The sequence below is a fragment of the Euprymna scolopes genome, chromosome 4, assembly GCF_053919585.1.
Source record: "Euprymna scolopes isolate OS-2025 chromosome 4, ASM5391958v1, whole genome shotgun sequence".
Taxonomy (NCBI): Eukaryota; Metazoa; Mollusca; class Cephalopoda; order Sepiida; family Sepiolidae; genus Euprymna; species Euprymna scolopes.
The window spans coordinates 94,064,524-94,086,076 of NC_136485.1; the positions used below are offsets into that span (position 1 = coordinate 94,064,524).

General features: G+C 36.4%; 1 protein-coding gene across 6 annotated transcripts in view; it reads right to left on the bottom strand.

Moving 5' to 3' along the window:
* Positions 1-21,553, bottom strand: part of LOC145268864 (sorting nexin-25-like) — a 631,480-nt gene that overhangs the window by 322,241 nt on the left and 287,686 nt on the right. For all 6 annotated transcript variants that reach the window (XM_080124584.1, XM_080124583.1, XM_080124587.1 and 3 more), the window contains exon 8: positions 10,959-11,035. In XM_080124584.1, the coding sequence (XP_079980710.1) occupies positions 10,959-11,035 (77 nt within the window). The remainder of the gene's footprint in view (positions 1-10,958; positions 11,036-21,553) is intronic.

Genomic DNA, 21,553 nt, shown 5'->3' on the forward strand with positions numbered 1-21,553 from the left:
AGGAGGTGGCGATAATGTGGATTCACTTTTGAAAACATTTTCGAAATTAGTAACATATCCAAGAATTATGAAAAATGAAGTTTTAGTTATTTGATTGGTGTGTTTATAATGAAATAAACAGCCCAGTCAATGTAGTAAATTTATGATTTTAATAAGAATTGGGCGATTGTGCGCACTCATTAAATTTGATTGTCGAAATTCCTAACATATCCAAGAATTATGAAGAATGATGAAATGGGAGGTACTTTATTGATATGTTTGTAATGAAATAAACAGCTTAGAAATGTCTCAAAGGTATTATGTTAGTAAGAGCAGAGGGATTGTGATTGAACTCAGAAAAAATGACATTTGAAATTAGCAACATATCCAAAAATTATGAAAAATGATGAAATGTGAGTTATTTGATTGGTATATTCATAATAAAGTAGACATACCAGACAATTTATGAAAGTTATTATTTTAGCAAGAGGTGGCGATTATTTGGGTTACTTCATTAAAAATAATCGTCGAAATTAGTAACATATCCAAGAATTATGAAAAATGATATGATGTGAGTTACTTTGTTGGTGGGTTTGTAATGAAATAACCAGCCATACAATGTCTAAAAGTTATTATTTTAGTGATAGAAGGGGGTGATAACGTGGATTTACTCATGAAAAATGATAGCAGAAATTAGTAACATACCATAGCCTATGTATCGATGTTTTTATTTTAGTAAGAATGAAGGCAATAATGCAAGTTAAATCATGGGACATGGTTGTTGAAATTAGTAACATATCAAAAAATTATGAAAAATGATTAAATGTGAGTTATTTGGATGATGTGTTTGTAATGAAAAACCAGCCAAGACAATGTCTTTACGTTATTATTTTAGACAGGTGAGCGATAATGTGGGTTGAATTGTCGAAATGTGTAACAATCCAAGAATTATGGGATTCAACGAGATACGTCAACATATATACTTACAGATTACCAGGAGTCACCCTGGATTCAATGAGATACATGCAAATGTATGCAAGCAGAATACATGGTCACCTGGGATGTAATGAGATAGATGCAAATATATACTAGCAGAATACTTGGCATTGCCTTGGATTGAATTAGATTGATTGAAATATATACTAACAGAATACCTTGCGTCGCCCAGGATTTAATAGCAAAACACCCAGCGTTGCCCGGGATGGAATGAAATAGGTGAGAATATATATTAGTAAAATACCTGGCATCGCTTGGGATTTGATGAGATTAATGTGTTACATATTACCTGTCCTTGCATATACATGCTGTAAATTGCCTACCCTAGATAAGATACAATTATTTCATATGTGTAATATCCGTCTTATGTAGGTAAAATATTCTTTTGCTCGAAATAGCAAATGATACATAAACATACAAAATTCCTCTCTCATAAGAATAATAAATATATTACAAAACCAAATTCAATTTTTTCATTGTGTATACGGTCCCGAGCAATGCCGGGTAGCCCCGCTAGTCTTCTTCTTCTATCTTCTTCTTCTATATATATATATATATAAAAGGCAAAATGTGTGTGACCATTTTGTGTATGTCTTCAAAAGGCTTTTCTCGCATATGCTCCCGGGTTCGCTACTATCGCTTACAACTGTGTATATAGGTCCTATATAATAATATCTAGGAATTAGGAAAGCGTGTAGCGTATAGATTTTACGTCTATTTTTACAAAATTATTGCTATTTTAGCTTTTCGCGTGTTGATTGAGCTAAACTAAACTCAAACGACATCTTCGGCATTGTGCCGGGAAAAACGTCCAGTGCTTTCCCCCTCCCCAACATCTGTTGGGGGAAGAAACAGTTAAATTTGAATAAACAAACCTAAACGCTACGTGACTTCTATTTGACCTTCTTAATTAGGTCAAATGGAAGCAGCAGAGTTAACTTTTATTGCGCACGCCTGGTTTTACAGTTAAATAAGCTGCTTAACATTGTCTGTCGCCGTGGCTCAATGGTTAATGTAGCACGTTTTTTTTTTCACACATTAATTTCCAACTCAAGGGTACAGATTCGATCCTCATACACTCACCTACGAAAACATTTTTTTTTATTATTTAACCCCCCCCCCCCCCGAGTTTTAATTTACCTCAAGACACCCGGGCATCGCCGGGTACCCCCCGCTAGTCTAATATATAAAAGGCAAAATGTGTGTGTTTGTATGTCTGCTAAAAACTTTCGACAGACAGAACAAAAATTCACAAACTTGGTATCATATTAAAGCCCCACCCTCCGGACGACAAATATTGAATTTTTGGTCCATTAGGACCAGTCTAAGGGTGTTAGCTGGGTGTTTTTCTGCAGTGGGGAGGCAAAAAAGTGACATTTTTTTCGTTTTTCCAATGTATTTAAGTAGTAATAATGGAATGTTCTAATGATATTTATACGTAATTAAAAAAACGCTTAGTCATGTCACGTGACGTGACGTCACCACTCAGTAATGGCGATGTCTGAATTCAATATTTTTATTAACAGATTCTTATGGAATAACTCATTCTGGCTAGCCGATTTTATTTTCAAACTTCGCCTCAGGGCTTCGGGTTCGATCCTACCCCCCCCCCCCCGGTTTCTTTTTTATTTAACACCACACACACCTACAAGCACCCGGACAACGCCGGGTACCCTTGCTAGTTGTTGAAAATAAAAACCAAATTTATCAAAAATTTGTGAATGATGGGTTAGCTTTAGCAAAAAATGTTTTTTGATATTTAAATAAGTTTTCCAAACGTCACATTTTCTGTTAGTGACGTCAGTTGTTTTAAATGAAATTTATCTTTGTCTATTTGTCGTAATTCTTGTTAAGTTTCACACCCCTTAACAAGAATTATGGCAAACAAAAATAAATTTTGTATTTAAAAGTAATTTGATGTCCAAAATCTAAGGCATAACATTTTCAAAAGGCAATGTTATGTTTTTGTTTAGGGTGTTCACACATAATTTTCCTTAGCTTTCATAATTGCACAAAGACCCTCTTAAACCACACATAATCGTCTTTGGAAAAAAAAAAAAAAAAGCACACAGAATTTATCTCTAATAGAAAAAAAATGGTTAACTGCCCTAAAACGCTAGAATGGCTCAAAATGGGGAATCATTTTACATTAAATTCTAAAATAATACTTGTTTATCTTTCATTAAAGTTTTTTAAGGTATTCACACATAATTGCCTATAAAGGTAAAATCGCATATTTTGGAGAGGTGGTCAGATGGAGTGGGGGAGATATGGGAGGTATTAATCTACAAAAATACCAAAGAAATATTGCAATATATTCATTTTTAAACAGTCCTAGATTTCGATTTCAGTTATTTGTACATAAAATGCATTACAGTTCAGCTTTGAGTTCTTTAACTTCTTTTCTTTTAATGGATACATGACATTTTTAAGGAATTGCAGCATATTTATGTACATTTACAGCAGATTATTTGGAAACCATTCATTTTTGCAGATTTTCAGTTGCATATTCTAATTTCTAAAATACACTTATATGGCAAATTTCATTGATTTTCTTTATTTTCATTGATCTTTTAACAAAAATATAACATTTTTACTGAAAAAATAGTGTAAAAAGTGTGACAAAATGCATATGGTCTTAAAGACGGGAAAATATCCAAACATGTAAGGCACAAAAATAGTCATAACTTTCTTAATTTTAATTGGATTTTAAAAATTTAAAAAGATTATTTCCTAACACATCAAGCTTGTTCTATATATATATATATATATATATATATATACCAATATTGAAATATTTTAAGCGATTTTAATTTTTTCATGTGTATTGCTAATTACTACATTATCACTACGTTGTCTAGCAGGATAGTCTCCTAACACTATACTACTACCATAAAAAGGAGGAGATAATGACTGGGTGTCTAAGCTCAATAAAATAAACTGTAAACTACACCACTCCCACAAAAAAAAAAAGAATGTTCTAATAATCCCTCATGAAATGGTCTCATAGAAAGGATACATTATCACTAATACTAAAATTTAAAGAAGAAATACTGCTTGAGAGAATGGTTTTGTGACAACAAAACGAATACTGCACCCTCTCCCTCCAAAAAGAAAGGTGATTGTAATCCCTGGGAGGATATTCTAATGTCTAAAGAATAGACACTACACTATCACTAAAAAATGAGATGATGTCTGGGAGAATGGTTTCATTACAGAAAAACAGACACTACGAGGGGCGTGCAATAAGTAATACCCCTGACCCACTACCAGTTGTCTGATCTAGCTGAAATTTTGCATGTGCAAGGATTTATATCTCTATGGGTTATGTGGCAAATTACAGCTCTGAACTAATTGTGGTTTCTGTTTTACAGGTGTTTGAACTGAGTCAGGTGTGAAATGGAGTCTGTTGAATGTCGAGCAGTAATCCAGTTTTTGTATTTGAAAGGACGCACACCACACGAGACTTTTGATGAAATGAAAGAAACTTATGGTGATAATGCCCCATCATATGACCTTGTAAAACGCTGGCACCATGAATTCAAACATGGCTGGAAGTCTGTGGAAAAAGCTCCCAGACCTGGTCGCTCCCACCCCCCCTTCTGTCATTGATGAAGCATCTGTCCGTCAAGTTGAGGCTGCCATTTTGGAAGAAGATTGGCGTATTTCTATTCGCCAAATAGCCCAAGATGTCAAGATTAGTACAGGGTCTGTGGAAACTATCATTCATGAGCATTTGCATATGCATAAGGTGTCTGCCAGATGGATTCCCAGGTTGCTCACACCATTCCAGAAGCGAGAACGCGTCGAGTGCTCAAGGATGAATTTGGAGATATGCCAAGAAGATGAGTCAAAGTTTTTTAAAAGACTGATTACACAGGATGAAACCTGGGTCCATCACTATGATCCAGAGACCAACGCCCAGTCAATGCAGCGGGAGCACTTGGACTCACCACCTCCAAAGAAGGTAAGGGTGCAGCCCTCCACTGGGAAGGTCATGCTCACAGTCTTCTGGGACCAGGACGGAGTAGTGATGACAGATTTCCTGGCAAAGGGTACCACAATTACAGGAGCCTATTATGCTTCACTTTGGAGGAAATTAAGGGCAAGATCAGCAAAGGTACCCTCCTCCTGCAGGACAACGCTCCGGTTCACAACTCGCATGTCGCCAGATCAAAAGCACGGCGTGTGGTTATGAAATCACCCGCATCCTCCCTACTCTCCTGACCTTGCACCCTCTGACTTTCACCTCTTCCCAGTCATGAAGTTGTGTTTGAAAGGAAAGCGTTTCCCAGATGATGCAGCCTTGGTTTCTGAAGTCACGTCGTGGTTGGAGGACCAATCTGGGGTGTTCTACAAAAACGGTCTCCAGAGCTGCATCAAACGATGGAAGAAATGCATAACTCTGGGTGGTTCCTATGTAGAGAAAGACTAATAACTGTGCTACGTTTCGTTGCTCTACTGCTATGGGAAGTGGGTCAGGGGCATAACTTATTGCATGCTCCTCGTACATTACACCCCGTTTGGAAAGAAGCTGCTGGTAATCCCTGGGAGTATGGCTTCATGATCACAGTACAGATACTACATGATCACTAGTTAAAAATAGGAGGGATGGTCGACATAGAGCAAATCAGAGACGAAACAACTCACTTCTCAAAAAAAAAAAAAAAATGCACTAGTAATCCATGGGAGGATGGTCTTATAAAAGAACAGATATTCCATTATTACTACTATCAAAAAAAAAAAGAGGAGATAATGCCTGGTAGAATAGTTTACTGACAAAAAAGCTGACCTTACTCTACCTTATTCCTCTCTAAAAAAAAAAAGCTGCTAGTAATCCTTGTGTGTATTGTCTCATGAGCACAAAACAGATACTACACTATCACTATTTCAAAAAGAAAAAGGAGTTAATGTGTGGGAGGATTGTCTCATGACAGCAAAATGGACATTGCACTACCACCTCCTTGACTCCCCCAAAAAACGAAGCTGCTTGTAATCACTAGGAGTATGGTCTCTGACTACAGGACAGATATATTATTACTACTACCTAAAAATGGGAGGTGCAGTTAATGATTAAGCAACTGTTTTGTCACTATAGACTCATCAAGCTGTGTCAGTTCAATAGGAGAGGTGCAGTTAGTGGTTGGGCAACTTGCTTCACTTTAGGCTTATCAAGCTGTGCCGGTTTAAAAAGAGAGATGCAGTTAGGAATTAGCCAATCTTTGCTTTACCATAGACTTATTAAGCAGTGTCTGTTTTGAAGAGGAGGTGGGGTTAGTGATTAGACAACTTTGCTTCACTATAGACTTATAAAGCACAGCAGTTTCAGAAAAGGTGGTGCAGTTCGAGAATAAGCAACTTTTGCTTCACTATAGACTCATCTAGCAGTACCGATTCAGAAGGTGATGTCATTTTCAAGCTATATAAAACAAATAGGAGAAATGAAGTTGTGTTTGAACACATCTGGATATTGATGACTTTTTGATGATATCATTTTCTATCCTGGGTAAAGCCGAGTAGATTTTATTAGATAAAATAATAGAAGAAACAAGTAACATTGTTTTTCCCGTACTACATGGCCTTAAAATATATATGCTCTGCCCATGATATTGAGCACTTTGGATTGACTAACATATTCTTCTTACCATATATGATAATGTATTATTTCTATTTTGTCTTGCAGGCAACATCATGTACTTCATATACAACATAGGAAATAACAAAGAAAGTGTTTCTTACAGGAAATTAAAGTCTACACACACTTGCTCTGTCTAGGATATTAAGCACTCTTTGATTACTATGTACGGGGTGCCTTAAATAAGTTTCCAGACTTTTTTTGTACAGACATTTAAAATTGTCATAAACTCTTGAAAATTCAGTATGTTATTGCTATAGATCTTATGAGGTGACCAACTAATTTTTATGATTTCAGCAGGAATTAGAATACACCCTACTAAAGCCTGATTGTCACTGCTAATGAATTTCAAAAATGCAATTTGGATGTGAGGACACTTTAGAAGAACGATATGCAATAAAATTCTATTTTGAACTTGGAAAATATACCACAGAAACGTATAGAATGTTTCAGGCTGCTTTTGGACCATCTTGCATCAATTAAGCATCAGTTTTTGCATTGGCATAAGAACTTCAAGGAATGCAGAGTCTTTGAGGGATGATGACAGGTTTGGGAGAATTAAGGAGAACATCAGTCGATTGGCCAAATAAAGAATTTCATGTCATGTGTCTATAGAGACAGTTAGTGCATAGTTTGATGTCAGTGTGGGAACTGTTAACAAAATTACTCGTGAGGAACTGAAGATGTGGAAGATTTGCATGAAGTTTGTCCCAAGGATGCTCTATTCTTGTCACAGACTATTTAACAAAGATGGGCATCAAGACAATTTCTTACTCTCCCTATAAACCTTGCCTTTGTGACTTTAGGTTGAATAAGCTCAATGAAAATCTTAGACACCATCGTTATGAGACAATTGCAGAGATGAAATAGGCTGTGATGAGGATCATTAACACGCTCACACCAGAGGACTTCCATGGGGCCTTCCAGAAGTTGTTGGAATGGTACAACAAGTGCTGGAGGAGTTTACTTCAAAGGGAACTAAAGTTTCATGTGTGTACTATCAATAAAAGTGTCCATACGAAAAACGTCTGGAAACTTATTGAAGGAACCTTGTATTTCTAGTTAAGAGCAGGATAGATAATTTTAAGTATTTGAGACCAAGCATGACCAACGACACCCATTATCACCATACTTTTGAATGGCCTTGTGCCTACTTTGTTCATTATGTATTTTTATATTTTGTGCAAATAAATATTTAAAAATGTAGTAATGTAACGTGATCGACTCGAAGGAGCGATTTGCTCCCCATTGGGGAGGTTGAGACCCCCCTGGGACCTAGGAAAGACCAGGTAAATATGCTAAAATTGTTGAATTAATCCCGGACGACAGCAGATATCAAAACGACTTGAATTAGAAGATATAGATATATATTTTGTTTTATTGTCAAAATCAGATATATTTTGTTTTATTGAAAGGCCAGATATATATTTTGTTGTTTAAAAATTCAATAACAGGAAATGTTAGAATAATGACGATGACATTCGTCTGGCCTGAAGAACACCAAACCAGGTATTCTGAATGACAAGGATTAATAAGGTCATAGGAACAGATCTCGGTTTTGGTCCCAGATTTCAAAACTATGCAATGAACTGCACACATGCAATTTAGATCTGGGAATCCCTGGACATGTAGCAAGCTCTGATTGGTTGGGGAGATCGTTTACCCCACACCTGACCTTATTATATAAACCAAGCGCCCAAGTTTTCTAACCAGTTTTTAGGTTGGAGACAGAGATTTGCGCGGAATCTCGAGATAATAATATCGCTCCCAAAGGCGTGACCACCACCCCTCTCCATTCCGCCATTTTTCCATCTACGAAGGAGAGAGATTTGAGACTTTAAAAACGTGCTAAGAACTGACTTTAAAAACGTGCTAAGAACTGAACGTGTACATATCTGTAAAAAGATTGTAATTTTGTGAAATTAATTTTTCGTAGAATAGAATTTTTATTGGTTTGTCTTCCTTCTTTCTGGCATCTGCGAGCTTCGCTTTTTGCTTACAGAGAATTCTACACTGAGGCATTCAGGACTTAATGTGATAGCCTCTCGGAGACTAGACATCACGAGCCAAAGTCCGAAGATGATCAGGGGTCAGTTGTTTGACCTCACCACGAGAGGTGTGTCACAGTAAGAGCTCCTCTAGGAGATGACTTTCCAAAAGGGGAATCAAAACTAACTTTAGATGGGATATACCACCCAACATCAAAAATCACAGAGGCCGCTCCGCTAAAGGAAGAATACAAAAGAGCGATGACTTCCCTCCCCAAGAGGATGACTTCCCCAAAAAGGGAGCTCAAAATGAGAAAGTGGATTCATATCACCCGGACCCAAAAGGGCTTCTCCAAACAGAAACTAAGCAGAAAAAAGCAAACCCCAAGAACTTCAAGGAGCAGCCCCCCAAAAAGGGCACTTTGCGACCAAATAGGGGAATTAAACCAGAAGACACCCCACCAACAACCATTCCTGACACATACATAAAGCTGCCACCTGAATACCAAGACAGAAGGAGGACATGTGTCTAGGTACACAATGCCCTAGTTGAGCTGAATGCAGAATAACTAGGGATGTTTATCAGACAGTTAAGGGATGTGGAGCAGGTGGATTCGCTAAAGTTTTGAAACGGACTCTGATTACGTGGTGGCCATGAAACTGAAGAGGGAAGGCTTTCTGGCAACTCTAGCAGTGCTGACACACAAAAACTGCAATATGATGGTGGTCGTTGAGGGCCACTCTCCGCACTGTTGATTTTGCCAGGGCATCGCCACATGGCCAAAAATTGTCTGAAAAGTCAACAACCAGCCGATCAGTGCCCCAGATTGCCTCAGAGGAAGTGCAAGCTGCAGTCACTCCTTTGGCTTCAGCGCCAACATCAGCCCCGAGATCAGCAAAACTTTGGGGAGAGGTCAAGGAGGAGTGGAGTATGGTGGTGGGCCGGAAATAGAAGGATGCAATCCCTTCCTTCACCCCATCACCGGCTCAACAGGAGCAAAAGTAGCTGCAACAACAGTAACAGCCAAAAAACAAAATATCCCTGCACTCAACAAGCAAGGGACAAAACGAAAAGCTGCAAATTATTCTAATGAAGCTAGCAAGAAGTAGACACATAAACTCGCTCCTACCTGGTTCATCCAAAGATAATAAAAGATTTAAGAACAAGAGGGAGTATATGCACCACCCCAGACACTGGTAAAATTCATGTGCACACATCCAACTCCCATCCCCAAAACAACTACAGACAAAATACCCACCCTCACTCTGCAAACATCCGTTCCCACATCAAAGCATGCTCCCACACCCACCACTCCACCCTAATCTGATGATCTGGCGAAGAAGAAGAGTCAGTCGGGAGATGTGGACACAGTTACGACAGATTGTTTATCATATCCCACATTCACCTAGCTAGGTCAAATGAGTCATAAAGTAGTTATCACTCATTTGAAATTAGGGAATAAGTGTCAACTAGCTGGATACTGAAAGTTGAGTACCTCCTTGCTGGAGATATAAGACTTCCAGAAAAAGCTAGTATTATTTATACAAGAGGCTCTAGTGGAGGCGGTTACCAAGAGTAAGTAGTGGGTTAACCTAAAAACTAAGATTAGGAACTTCTCTGTTAAATATGCTCAGTGCCTCATACTAGATAAGGCCAAGATAAAAAAGCAATTACAGGAGAAACTAGCCCGAGTGGTGGGCGAGGGGATACTACTAGTCAGAAACTAGCAAAGCAGGACCTTCGACGTGAGGGTAGTGAGCATTATGAAGGCCAAGCAGTTAGAGCTAGGCTAAGAAAAGTGTCCAATAAAGCAGTGAACTCTGATGCAGATGAGCATAAAGAGGTCTCTATGCGTGGTTCCGATAGGTATATCACAAGTGTCAAACACCTGGATGAACGAATCTTGGGATCAATTCTGGAGATCTGCAAGGGATTTTGGAAACATTTTGAGGAGCAATTTACACAACAGCCTGGTCTCTTTGTACAAGACTTTGGCAACTATTTAGCCAATTCTCAACACTTTGATGTCGCTAGTTGTGAAAGCAAAGTGACAGAGCAAGTGGTTTTGCCTGCGTTGAAGCATGTCGACTGCAACAAATGACCAGGACTTGATGATCAATATTTGAGGCTGTCACGCATGTTTATACTGATTCTGATAAATGTGTTCAGTCAATAATTAGATGAGGATTCTTAGGTTAGAACAGTTGAAATAGCAGGTTTAGCTCACAGGAAACATGAGGAAGTTGTGATAAAATGAACTTGATGAAAAGAGGGATAAATAGAAGACAAGTCAATTTCTTAAAGTTGTTAAATCGATGATGGAATATATAATTTCTTGATATTTTTATAGATGACATACCTGATTTATGTAAGTTTTCAGATTCCTCGCTTTTAACAAATCTCCTTTAGACATGCTTTTTGGTGCACTAGCTTTATCTGCAAACAGAAAATGAGTTTTTAACTTTAAATGGCATCAAATTCTATGCAATAGAAAAATAAGTCAGATAATGTTATGCTTTTTATTGAAGCAATTCCAACCCAATGTACAAAAAGTTGAATAATCACATCTTGTCAAATATGCAGTATTAAATGTACTTTAATTTTATGCCTGTATGAGGTGCCACAGATGCTATATTTATCTTGAGACAAACACAAAAAAACTATCTTGATAAGAAACTTCTGTAGATTTTAAAAAGGCTTTTGACAGAATTTTAAAAGGTTATGTTTGGTGTATAAATTAGAGGTAAAGAAGTAATTGGTCAACATTCTTCAAGCAAAGTGCAGACATGCTGTAAGTTATCTTAAAATTAACAGTACAGTGATAGTTTTGATGCTAAAGTGGGAACATATCAGGGCTCTGTTTTCATTTGTGTTCCAGAAGCATTGTCTACAAAGTTTTGTACAGATTGTTCAGAAAAAATGCTTTACAGTGTTGATTTAGTGCTTGCCTGTAAAGCAATAGAAGATTTACATGTAAAGGTTTGAGAGTAAATATTACTAAGATCAAAGTGATGATCAGTAGTTGTAGTGTTGGAAAGTTTCCAGAATGAAGGAAGTTCCTCTCCTCAATTTGTAGTACAGAATTCAAAAACAACTCAATGTTTTGTGGTATTTTTCAACATGGAGGTCATTCAAAATCTTGTTACCTTTGTTTTTTTTTTTTTACACAGTGATCACCACTTATCAAGGCCCGGAAGCCACTCAGGGATAAGGGTTATTGCAAGTACATTACGTTAGTGTGGAGATTTGATGAAGTGTTTACTTAAGGGGGCGGTTCATTAGGAATTTGTTAACATTGGACTTGAACACATCCAAGTTGTAGTCCGGTGGGAAACAGGCAGACGGAACAGAGTTCCACAGGCATGCAGTTCTAAGAAAGAAGCTTTGTTCATGGAATCCGCGTTTTGATTTAGGCACAGATACAGAGTGGGGGAAATTTTTCACAGTGGATTCAGCTAGACGGGTGTTTTTCATGAAAGATTGGCGAGGGGGGGACCAGAGATTGGAGTTCAGACGAGCACCTGCCTTGGAAATAACGATAAAACAAGGATAGGCTCACAACATCTCTTCTGTGGGAGAGAGGTTGCAGGGTAGAGAAAAAGGCATCCCCCACTAAGCCACGAAGTCTATTTTGTACTCGGTCAAGGCAGGATAGGTCGTTTTTAGCAGTTCCTGCCCAGATATGGCAACAGTATTCCATCCTTGGACGTACTTGGCTTTTATATAGAAATATTATATTGTAACAGCATTGGAGCAGAAAGAGAAGCTAGTGCTCGTATGATAGCAAGAGTTAAAAATGGATGAAATAAATTCAAACTTTTGCAATTACTAACCAGCAGTGTTTTACCATTATTAATCAAGGGAAAAGTCTATCAGGCATGTATATGTAATGTGATGATTTATGGAAGTTAGACCTGAACAATGAGGATTGAAGGCATGTGAAAGTTTTCTTTAATGTCGTTTCATCATCTGGGGTTCATCTTGTGCCAAGAAAAGGTTTAATTTTTTTGATTATCAATTTCTTACAAGTTTTGTTTTCTGAAATAAAATGTTTGTTTAGAGAAGTCTTAATAATGTTGTCATATTAAAGTAACTAGCGGGGCTACCCGGCGTTGCTCGGGACCATATAAACAATGAAACAATTGAATTCGGTTTTGTAATATATTTATTATTCTTATGAGAGAGGAATTTTGTATGTTTATGTATCATTTGCTATTTCGAGCAAAAGAGTATTTTACCTACATAAGACGGGTATTACACATATGAAATAATTGTATCTTTCCTAGGTAGACAATTTACAGCATGTATATGCAAGGACAGGTAATACGCAACACATTTATCTCATCAAATCCCAAGCGATGCCAGGTATTTTGCTAATATATATTCTCACCTATTTCATTCAATCCCGGGCAACGCTGGGTGTTTTGCTAGTATATATCTCAATCAATCTCATGAAATCCTGGGCGACGCAAGGTATTCTGTTCGTATATATTTCAATTAATCTAAGTCAATCCAAGGCAACGCCAAGTATTCTGCTAGTATATATTTGCATCTATCTCATTACATCCCAGGTGACCGTGTATTCTGCTTGCATACATTTGCATGAATCTCATTGAATCCAGGGTGACTCCTGGTAATCTGTAAGTATATATGTTGACGTATCTCGTTGAATCCCATAATTCTTGGATTGTTACACATTTCGACAATTTAACCCACATTATCGCTCACCTGTCTAAAATAATAACGTAAAGACATTGTCTTGGCTGGTTTTTCATTACAAATACATCATCCAAATAACTCACATTTAATCATTTTTCATAATTTTTGGATATGTTACTAATTTCAACAATCATGTCACATGATTTAACTTACATTATCGCCTCCACTCTTACTAAAATAAAAACATCGATACATAGGCTATGGTATGTTACTAATTTCTGCTATCATTTTTCATGAGTAAATCCACGTTATCGCCCCCTTCTATCACTAAAATAATAACTTTTAGACATTGTATGTCTGGTTATTTCATTACAAACCCACCAACAAAGTAACTCACATCATATCATTTTTCATAATTCTTGGATATGTTACTAATTTTGACGATTATTTTTAATGAAGTAACCCAAATAATCGCCACCTCTTGCTAAAATAATAACTTTCATAAATTGTCTGGTATATCTAGTTCATTATGAATATATCAATCAAATAACTCACATTTCATCATTTTTCATAATTTTTGGATATGTTGCTAATTTCAAATGTCATTTTTTCTGAGTTCAATCACAATCCCTCTGCTCTTACTAACATAATACCTTTGAGACATTTCTAAGCTGTTTATTTCATTACAAACATATCAATAAAGTACCTCCCATTTCATCATTCTTCATAATTCTTGGATATGTTAGGAATTTCGACAATCAAATTTAATGAGTGCGCACAATCGCCCAATTCTTATTAAAATCATAAATTTACTACATTGACTGGGCTGTTTATTTCATTATAAACACACCAATCAAATAACTAAAACTTCATTTTTCATAATTCTTGGATATGTTACTAATTTCGAAAATAAGTTTTCAAAAGTGAATCCACATTATCGCCACCTCCTATTACTAAAATAATAACTTTCAGACATTGTATGGCTGTTTTTTTTTTCATTACAAACACACCTATCAAGTTACTCACATTTTACCATTTTTCATAATTCTTGGATATGTTACTAATTTTGAGAATTATTTTTAATAAAGTAACCCAAATAATCGCCCCCCTCATTAACCGACATGATCCCGTTCCTCTTACAAAAATAACAACTTTGATACATCTTCTAGCCTGTCTATTTCATTACTAACACACCAATCAAATAACTCACATTTAATCATTTTTCATAATTCTTGGATATGTTACTAATTTCGACATTGTTTGTGATTTAATCCGCATAATCGACCCCCTCTTACTAAAATACTAACTTTCAGACAATATCTGGGCTGTTATTATAAACGCACCAATCAAATAACTTACATTTAATAACTTTTCATAATTCTTGGATATGATACTAATTTCGACAATCGTTTTTCATGATTTAACCCACATAATCCCCTTTCCTCTTGCTAAAATAATAGTTTGGTTTGGTTTGGTTTGGTTTTACGGCATATCAACCTTCTTTTTTTTTTTTTGGAATAGATATTTTAATTTAATCAGTGAGTCAAATCAGACTTTTTGTATCATTAGGTGATGTGCTTCCTTCCTTTTTTGGGGGTGGGGGTGTAAAGTTGGATTGAATTAAAGTTATATTCTTTTATATAGATTTACTTTTTTCAGAAATGTTAGTATTTTGTTGGAGTTTATTTTTTTAAATAGTTCTTTCATATTGTTGACATGGTAATAATTTTGCCGGATATGCGCGAGATCGCCACATTCCAAAAGAAAGTGTTTTACTGTAAAAGGTTCTTGGCATGCAAAACATTCTGGAGGGTCTTCTTTTTTTAGCAGGAAGGAGTGGGTTATGTGCGTATGTCCTATGCGAATACGGGACAAAATCACTTCCTCTCTACATGATCTTCTGGCATCTGGTAATCGTTCTTCTATTGTGGGCTTGATCTTGAAAAGTTTATTATTTGGACAGTTATTCCATCTTTCTTGCCATTTCTTCATAATCAGATTATTTATTTGTTGTTTGTAGTCAGAATGTGGAATTTTTATATTGCTTTTAAGGAGTTTTAAAGCATTTTTGACAGCTATGTCAGCTTTTTCATTGCCCTGAATTCCAGAATGACTGGGGATCCAGCAGAATTTGATACTTTTGTTTTGTGAGAGAGTGTGTATTTTTTGTAGCAGTTTGATGAGTAGTGGGTTATTTAAATTTTTATTCTTTAAGGATTCGAGTACCGATAGGGAGTCTGAAAAAATTATAAATTTGTTGTGGATAAGGTCAGTGATGAGATCTAGTGCCATATCTAAGGCTGTGGCTTCGGCACTAAAAATTGAGGCATGGTCAGGTAGTCGCTTCTGTAAGGTAACGTTAGTGGATACGACTCCGCATCCGGTTTTGTTGCTGTCTTTGGACCCATCTGTGTATATGTGCTGATGGTTTGGGTATTTTTCCTGAATGATAAGGAGTTTTTCTTGATAGGTTAGTGGATGGGTTTGATTTTTTGGGAGGTTATTTAATTCAAGGATGATTTCAGGGTATTTTAGTAGCCAGGGTGGAAGGCTTAGTTGGTTGACATTATGGATATTGGTGATTGTGATACCTGCATCTTCTACTAGTGGTTTTGTACGGAGCCCAAAAGGTTTTATAGCTTTTACTTTTTGGTAATATAGATTTTGGTAATTTGGATTGAAGGTACAGTTAGAAGTTGGATTTGTTGGCTGTGATTTTTCTCTATCATAGAGCGAGTAATCTAGTGAGTTTGCAATGCAGTTGTAAGCAGGATTTTCTGGGCAAGATAGAATTTTGGTCAGGTATTGCAAGGCTAGTTTGTCGCGTCGAATTGATAATGGGGGTTCATTGGCTTCTGCATAGAGACTATCGATGGGGGAAGTTCGGAAGGCTCCCAGCGCAAGTCTGAGGCCCTGATGTTGAACGGTGTCCAATATCTTTATATACGACTTTCTGGTGGCACCGTAAATGAAGCTACCATAGTCTAGTTTCGATCGCACTAGTGACCTATATAACTTTAATAGGGTTTGTCTGTCCGCTCCCCAATCTGTGTGGGCAATGACCCGCATTAGCTGTAGGGTTTTATTACATTTATTTTTAAGATGTTTTATATGAGGGATGAATGTAAGTTTTTTGTCTAGTATTAACCCTAAGAATTTATGTTCATTTACAACAGGAATCGGAATATCATTTAGTTTTAAAAGGGGATCTGGGTGCAGTTTTCTTAGTTGACAAAAGTGCATACATTTTGTTTTGTTAATGGAAAATTTGAAGCCATTCTTAGTTGTCCATTTTTTTATTTTGTCAATGCATTGTTGAAGTTGACGCTCAATTATATGGATATGTCTTGAGCTATATGCAATTAAAAAATCATCAACATATAGAGAGCAATCCACGCCTTGGTTTATGCATCCAACAATACTGTTAATTTTTAGGCTGAATAATGTTACCGACAAAATACTTCCCTGTGGAACTCCCATTTCCTGTTCTTTGATGTCCGATAGGCATGTTCCTACACGGACATTGAATAGTCTATTATTAATGAAGTTGTTGATGAAGATGGGTAGTCTTCCTTTCACTCCAGCTTCTTTGAGATCTTTCATGATGCCATACCTCCATGTGGTATCGTACACCTTTTCAAGATCAAAGAAAATAGCAGTCATATGCTTTTTTTGTAAAAATGAATTTCTGATGAAAGTTTCTAAACGAATTAAATGGTCTGTTGTGCTACGATGTTTTCGGAAGCCACACTGAAAATTAGTTATTATTTTATTTGTTTCCAGAAACCAAATTAACCTGGTGTTGACCATTCTCTCCATGATCTTACACACGCAGCTTGTTAGAGCTATGGGGCGATAATTGGAGGGGTCAGATGCATCCTTTCCTGGTTTTGGTATAGGAATGACTGTGGCTTGTTTCCATATGGCTGGAAGATTGCCATTGAGCCAGATGTCATTATAAATAGAAAGTAAATACTTTAATGGTTCATCTGGTAGTTGTTTTAGAAATTCATACGTTATTTTATCAGGTCCCTCAGCCGTGTTGTTGGCTTTTTTTAATGAATCCTTTAGTTCATGGATAGTAAAAGGTTTGTTGTATTCTTCCTCATTATTACTTTTAAAGTTCAGTTTGGTTTTTTCTGATTCCTGTTTAAAGATCTGGAATTTTTTATTGTAATTTTTAGAAGATGAATTATTTGCAATAGTATCTGCAAGCAGGTTTGCCATGTCCTCTTTTTTAGTTATTTTACTATTGTTTACACAGAGGTGGTTGAGAGGGGGACTGGTGTTTTTTCCTGATATTTTCTGAATCATATTCCATACAGTTTTGTCTTTGGTGGTGTTATTGATTTTAGACACAAAATTCTTCCATGATTCCCTTTTGGCTTCGTTTATTGTTCGGCGTGCTTTAGCCCTGCATATTTTAAAGTTGTTTAAATTCTGAGTAGTTGGTTGATTGTTGAATTTTCTTAATGCAGCACATCGTAGCCTGATAGCCTTTTTACAGTCATTATTAAACCAGGGACGATTATACTTGGTTGATGATTTTGTTTTAGGAATACATTCTTCTGCTATTGAGATAATGGTATCTGTAAAGTGAGTGATTGGGTCTTTCTCACATTTTTCAGGTAGGAGTTTGTGTTTGCATAGTAATTTGAATTCATTCCAGTTAGCTTTTTTAAGGTTCCAACGAGGAATTTTTGAGATTATTTCAGGACCAAAATGTTCTAAAGTTATTGGGAAGTGGTCACTGTCCAATTGTAATCTATAAAGATACTAGGATCACTTATAGAGAGGTCAATTGCTGAGGACGAATTTGTAGCGGAGTGAATAAACGTTGGTTTTTTGTTGTTATATATGCATAGATTGTTGTTGTTGATAATATTTTCTATAGTGATTCCTTTTCTATCTGTGTTTGAGCATCCCCAACTAACATTATGACTATTAAAATCGCCTAATAATAAGAAGGGGCGAGGGAGTTGGTTGATGAGTTTTTCTATTTCGGTTTCATCTATGGGGTCGTTTGGAGGCAGATAAATGGAGCAAATTGTGACCGTTCTATGTAGGGTGGCTGTGGCAGCAATTGCCTGTAAGTTAGTTTGTAGATTTATTTGGCTTTGTGCCGTGTTTTTGTTAATGAGAATGGATGTTCCTCCCGAAGCTCTATTTGGGTTATTTGTTGTATAGTTGTATTCAGTAAAACTTTGAAGATTGATATTTTCAGATGGTTTTAAAAAGGTTTCTTGTAGGCATATTATTGTGGGACATAGATCGGATATCAGTAGAAGTAATTCATTCCGGTTGGCTTTTATACCTCTGCAATTCCATTGGATTATTTTGTTGGCCATAGTTTAGATTTTATGTATTTGATTTCCCTTTTGTCTTGGGAATAGGGGTGTTTTCTTTTTTATGGGGGTTTAGAAGTTTTGTCTTCTATTTCCATTGTTTCCAAGGAGGTTTTAAATTTATTTTGGTCTGTAGTTCTTGTATTTGAATCATTGGACTGTTTCATGTGCGTTTGAGCACTTGTGAGCTTTTTATCATTGGTAGATTCGGTTTCTGTTTCCATGGCTTCTAGTTCTTTGTGTTCAATTGGTTTGTTAGCTTTTATGCTTGATTTATCTCTGCTTTTAGATGTTGAGCGAGATCGTGGTTTGGTTTTTGTGGGGCTGGTTTTCTTTGAGGAATTTTTCCCATTTATTGTTCTTGTCTGTTCGGATGTTTTTGGAGAATCTTTATTTTTTTGCTTGTTGTTATCTGTTTTTATATTAGAACTCTTGTGGGGGATTAAGGGACTCTCCTTATTGTTGGTATTCTGCTCTTCAGAGTTCTCGATCTCCAATATCTTAAAGCTATTGGAGAGGGGAATTTGTGGGTTTATTTGTAGTTTTTGTTTAGTTAAGTTTGGTTCTGGTTTGTTTTTTTGGATTTGTTTCTGGTCTACTGGGTGTGGCGTTTGGATTTTTGGTTCCAGTGAGTTTTTTTTCATTTCTTCAATTGTATTTATCAATATTTTGATTTGGTTGGTGAGGTCTTGGATTTTAATATCGAGGTTTGTTGTGCAATAATTGTCATTGTGTTTATTTGTGTTGGGAATATTCTTTTTGGTTATTTCGGAATATTTAGCTGTTATTACTTTTTTCCTTACTTCTGGGTAGGTGATGTTTAATGAGTGTTTAATTTTAACAATTTCTTTTTCTTTTTTCCAGATTTCACAGTCTTTGGAGTAGGCACTGTGATTTTCTGTACAATTGGCACATTTATAAGTTTTTTGACAGTTGATATGATTGTCGTTTTCTCCACACCTTCCACAAACTGGCTGGCGTGTACATCGGTCCTGATGATGACCAAATTTTTGGCATTTAAAGCAATGCAGTGGGTTGGGGATGTATGGTTCGACTCTTAGTTTCTCATAGGCTATTTTTATTTCTTGTGGAATTTTTTGTTGGTAAAAGATTAATATATATGAGTGTGTGTTTATCATTTCTCCATTTTTTTTAATTTGAATTCTTCTGACATCCGTTACATTTTGTTCTTTTAGATTTGAACGGATTTCGTCGATGGAGCAAAGTGAAAGTTCAGGGCTTTTCACAACTCCTTTGCATATGTTTAGTGTTTTGTGAGGGCATGTCTTTATTTTTATATTGTCAAAATGTTTCCATTTTAAAAGTTCATCTGCCTGTGTTTTGGTAAGAATTTCTATCAAAAGATTACCATTTCTTAATTTTTTCACTAGTTTAGGTTTAACCCTTTCTGATAGTATTTTTTCTATCTTGAAGGGGGAGAGTTTGGTTAAAGGCACTTCTCCAATTGGCTCCATTACTATGAAGTTTGGATAGTTATCCGATTCCTCATTCGTGTCACTGTCCGAACTGTCTAAAAATCTTTTTTTACTTGGATTTTTATACCTCATATTGGGTTCTTTTTTTAAAATTCATCATCCCTGCTCCCCACCCACCTTGGAGCCCTACTTGGGATGCGCACAGGGGGGGAAGCCCATTCGCCCTGGCTACAACAGGGTTACAGGTATGATATACTTGTACATAATGTAGGCTTCGAGCACTCGTGTATCTTAATTTCTCCCATCCAAGTAAAATATGGGAAAGATCAGAGAAAAACATCCATGTCTAGTCCTTGTTCACTATATACAATTGACCCTCAGCCACCGCTTTCACCACTTGTTTGGGGATCAGTATTGATGGGGAAGTGTTGTGTATTATTTAGATTTGGTGTAGATTGTATGCGTATAAGTGGTGAGCTAGACGTGACCAGCTGATTGATCGGATCGGGCCTCTCCGATCGCCCGTCTGGCCCAGTACGAGGCCAAAGTGGAGTGTTGCAACTGATACCTTTATTTCTCTAGGTATCAGTTGCTCAGCCACCAGGATCCTTTTCGTAGACATTACGGGATGCCAGCTACGGCCAACAGGTGGCCCCATTGAGGGACTTTTACTCTCTGCAAGGGGGCAGTCAGTGTATTCTAATGCCCCACTGACGGGGTTGGGAAGTAGGGAAAAAAAAAAAGGGAAGGGGGCTGTTGTTTTTGTTTTTGTAGAACATAATTAAGTTTTACAAAAGAGAATAGGAAACAAAAACGGAAAATCGATGTAGGTGCATTTCGTCTCAGGAAGCCAATAGACAGCCTGATCTGGTAGCACCAGGCTAAAATAATAACTTTGAGACATTGTCTCTGGTTATTTCATGAAAACCCCCCGATCAAATAACTCACATTTTATTATTTTTCATAATTCTTAGATATGTTACTAATTTTGACTATCGTTTTTCATTATTTAACCCACATAATCCCCTCTCCTCTTGCTAAACAATAACTTTGAGACATTGTCTTGCTCGTTATTTCATTATAAACACACCAATCAAATAACTCACATTTTATCATTTTTCATAATTCTTGGATATGTTACTAATTTCAGAAAATCATTTTTCATGATTTAACACACATAATCGCCCCTCTCTTACTAAAACACCAACCATGCGACAATGTCTAGGGTGTCTATTTCATTACAATACACACAAATCAAATAACTAACATTTCATAATTTTTCATAATTCTTGGATATGTTACTAATTTTGACAATCGTTTATAGTTATTTAACCGACACAATCTCCTTCTTGCTAAAATCATAACTTTGAGTTATTGTCTGGGGTGGTAATTACATTACAAACACACCAATCAAATAACTTACATTTCATCATTTTTCATAATTCTTGAATATGTTACTAATTTCGACAATTATGTTACATGAGTTAACCCACATAATCTCCTTCCTCTTACTA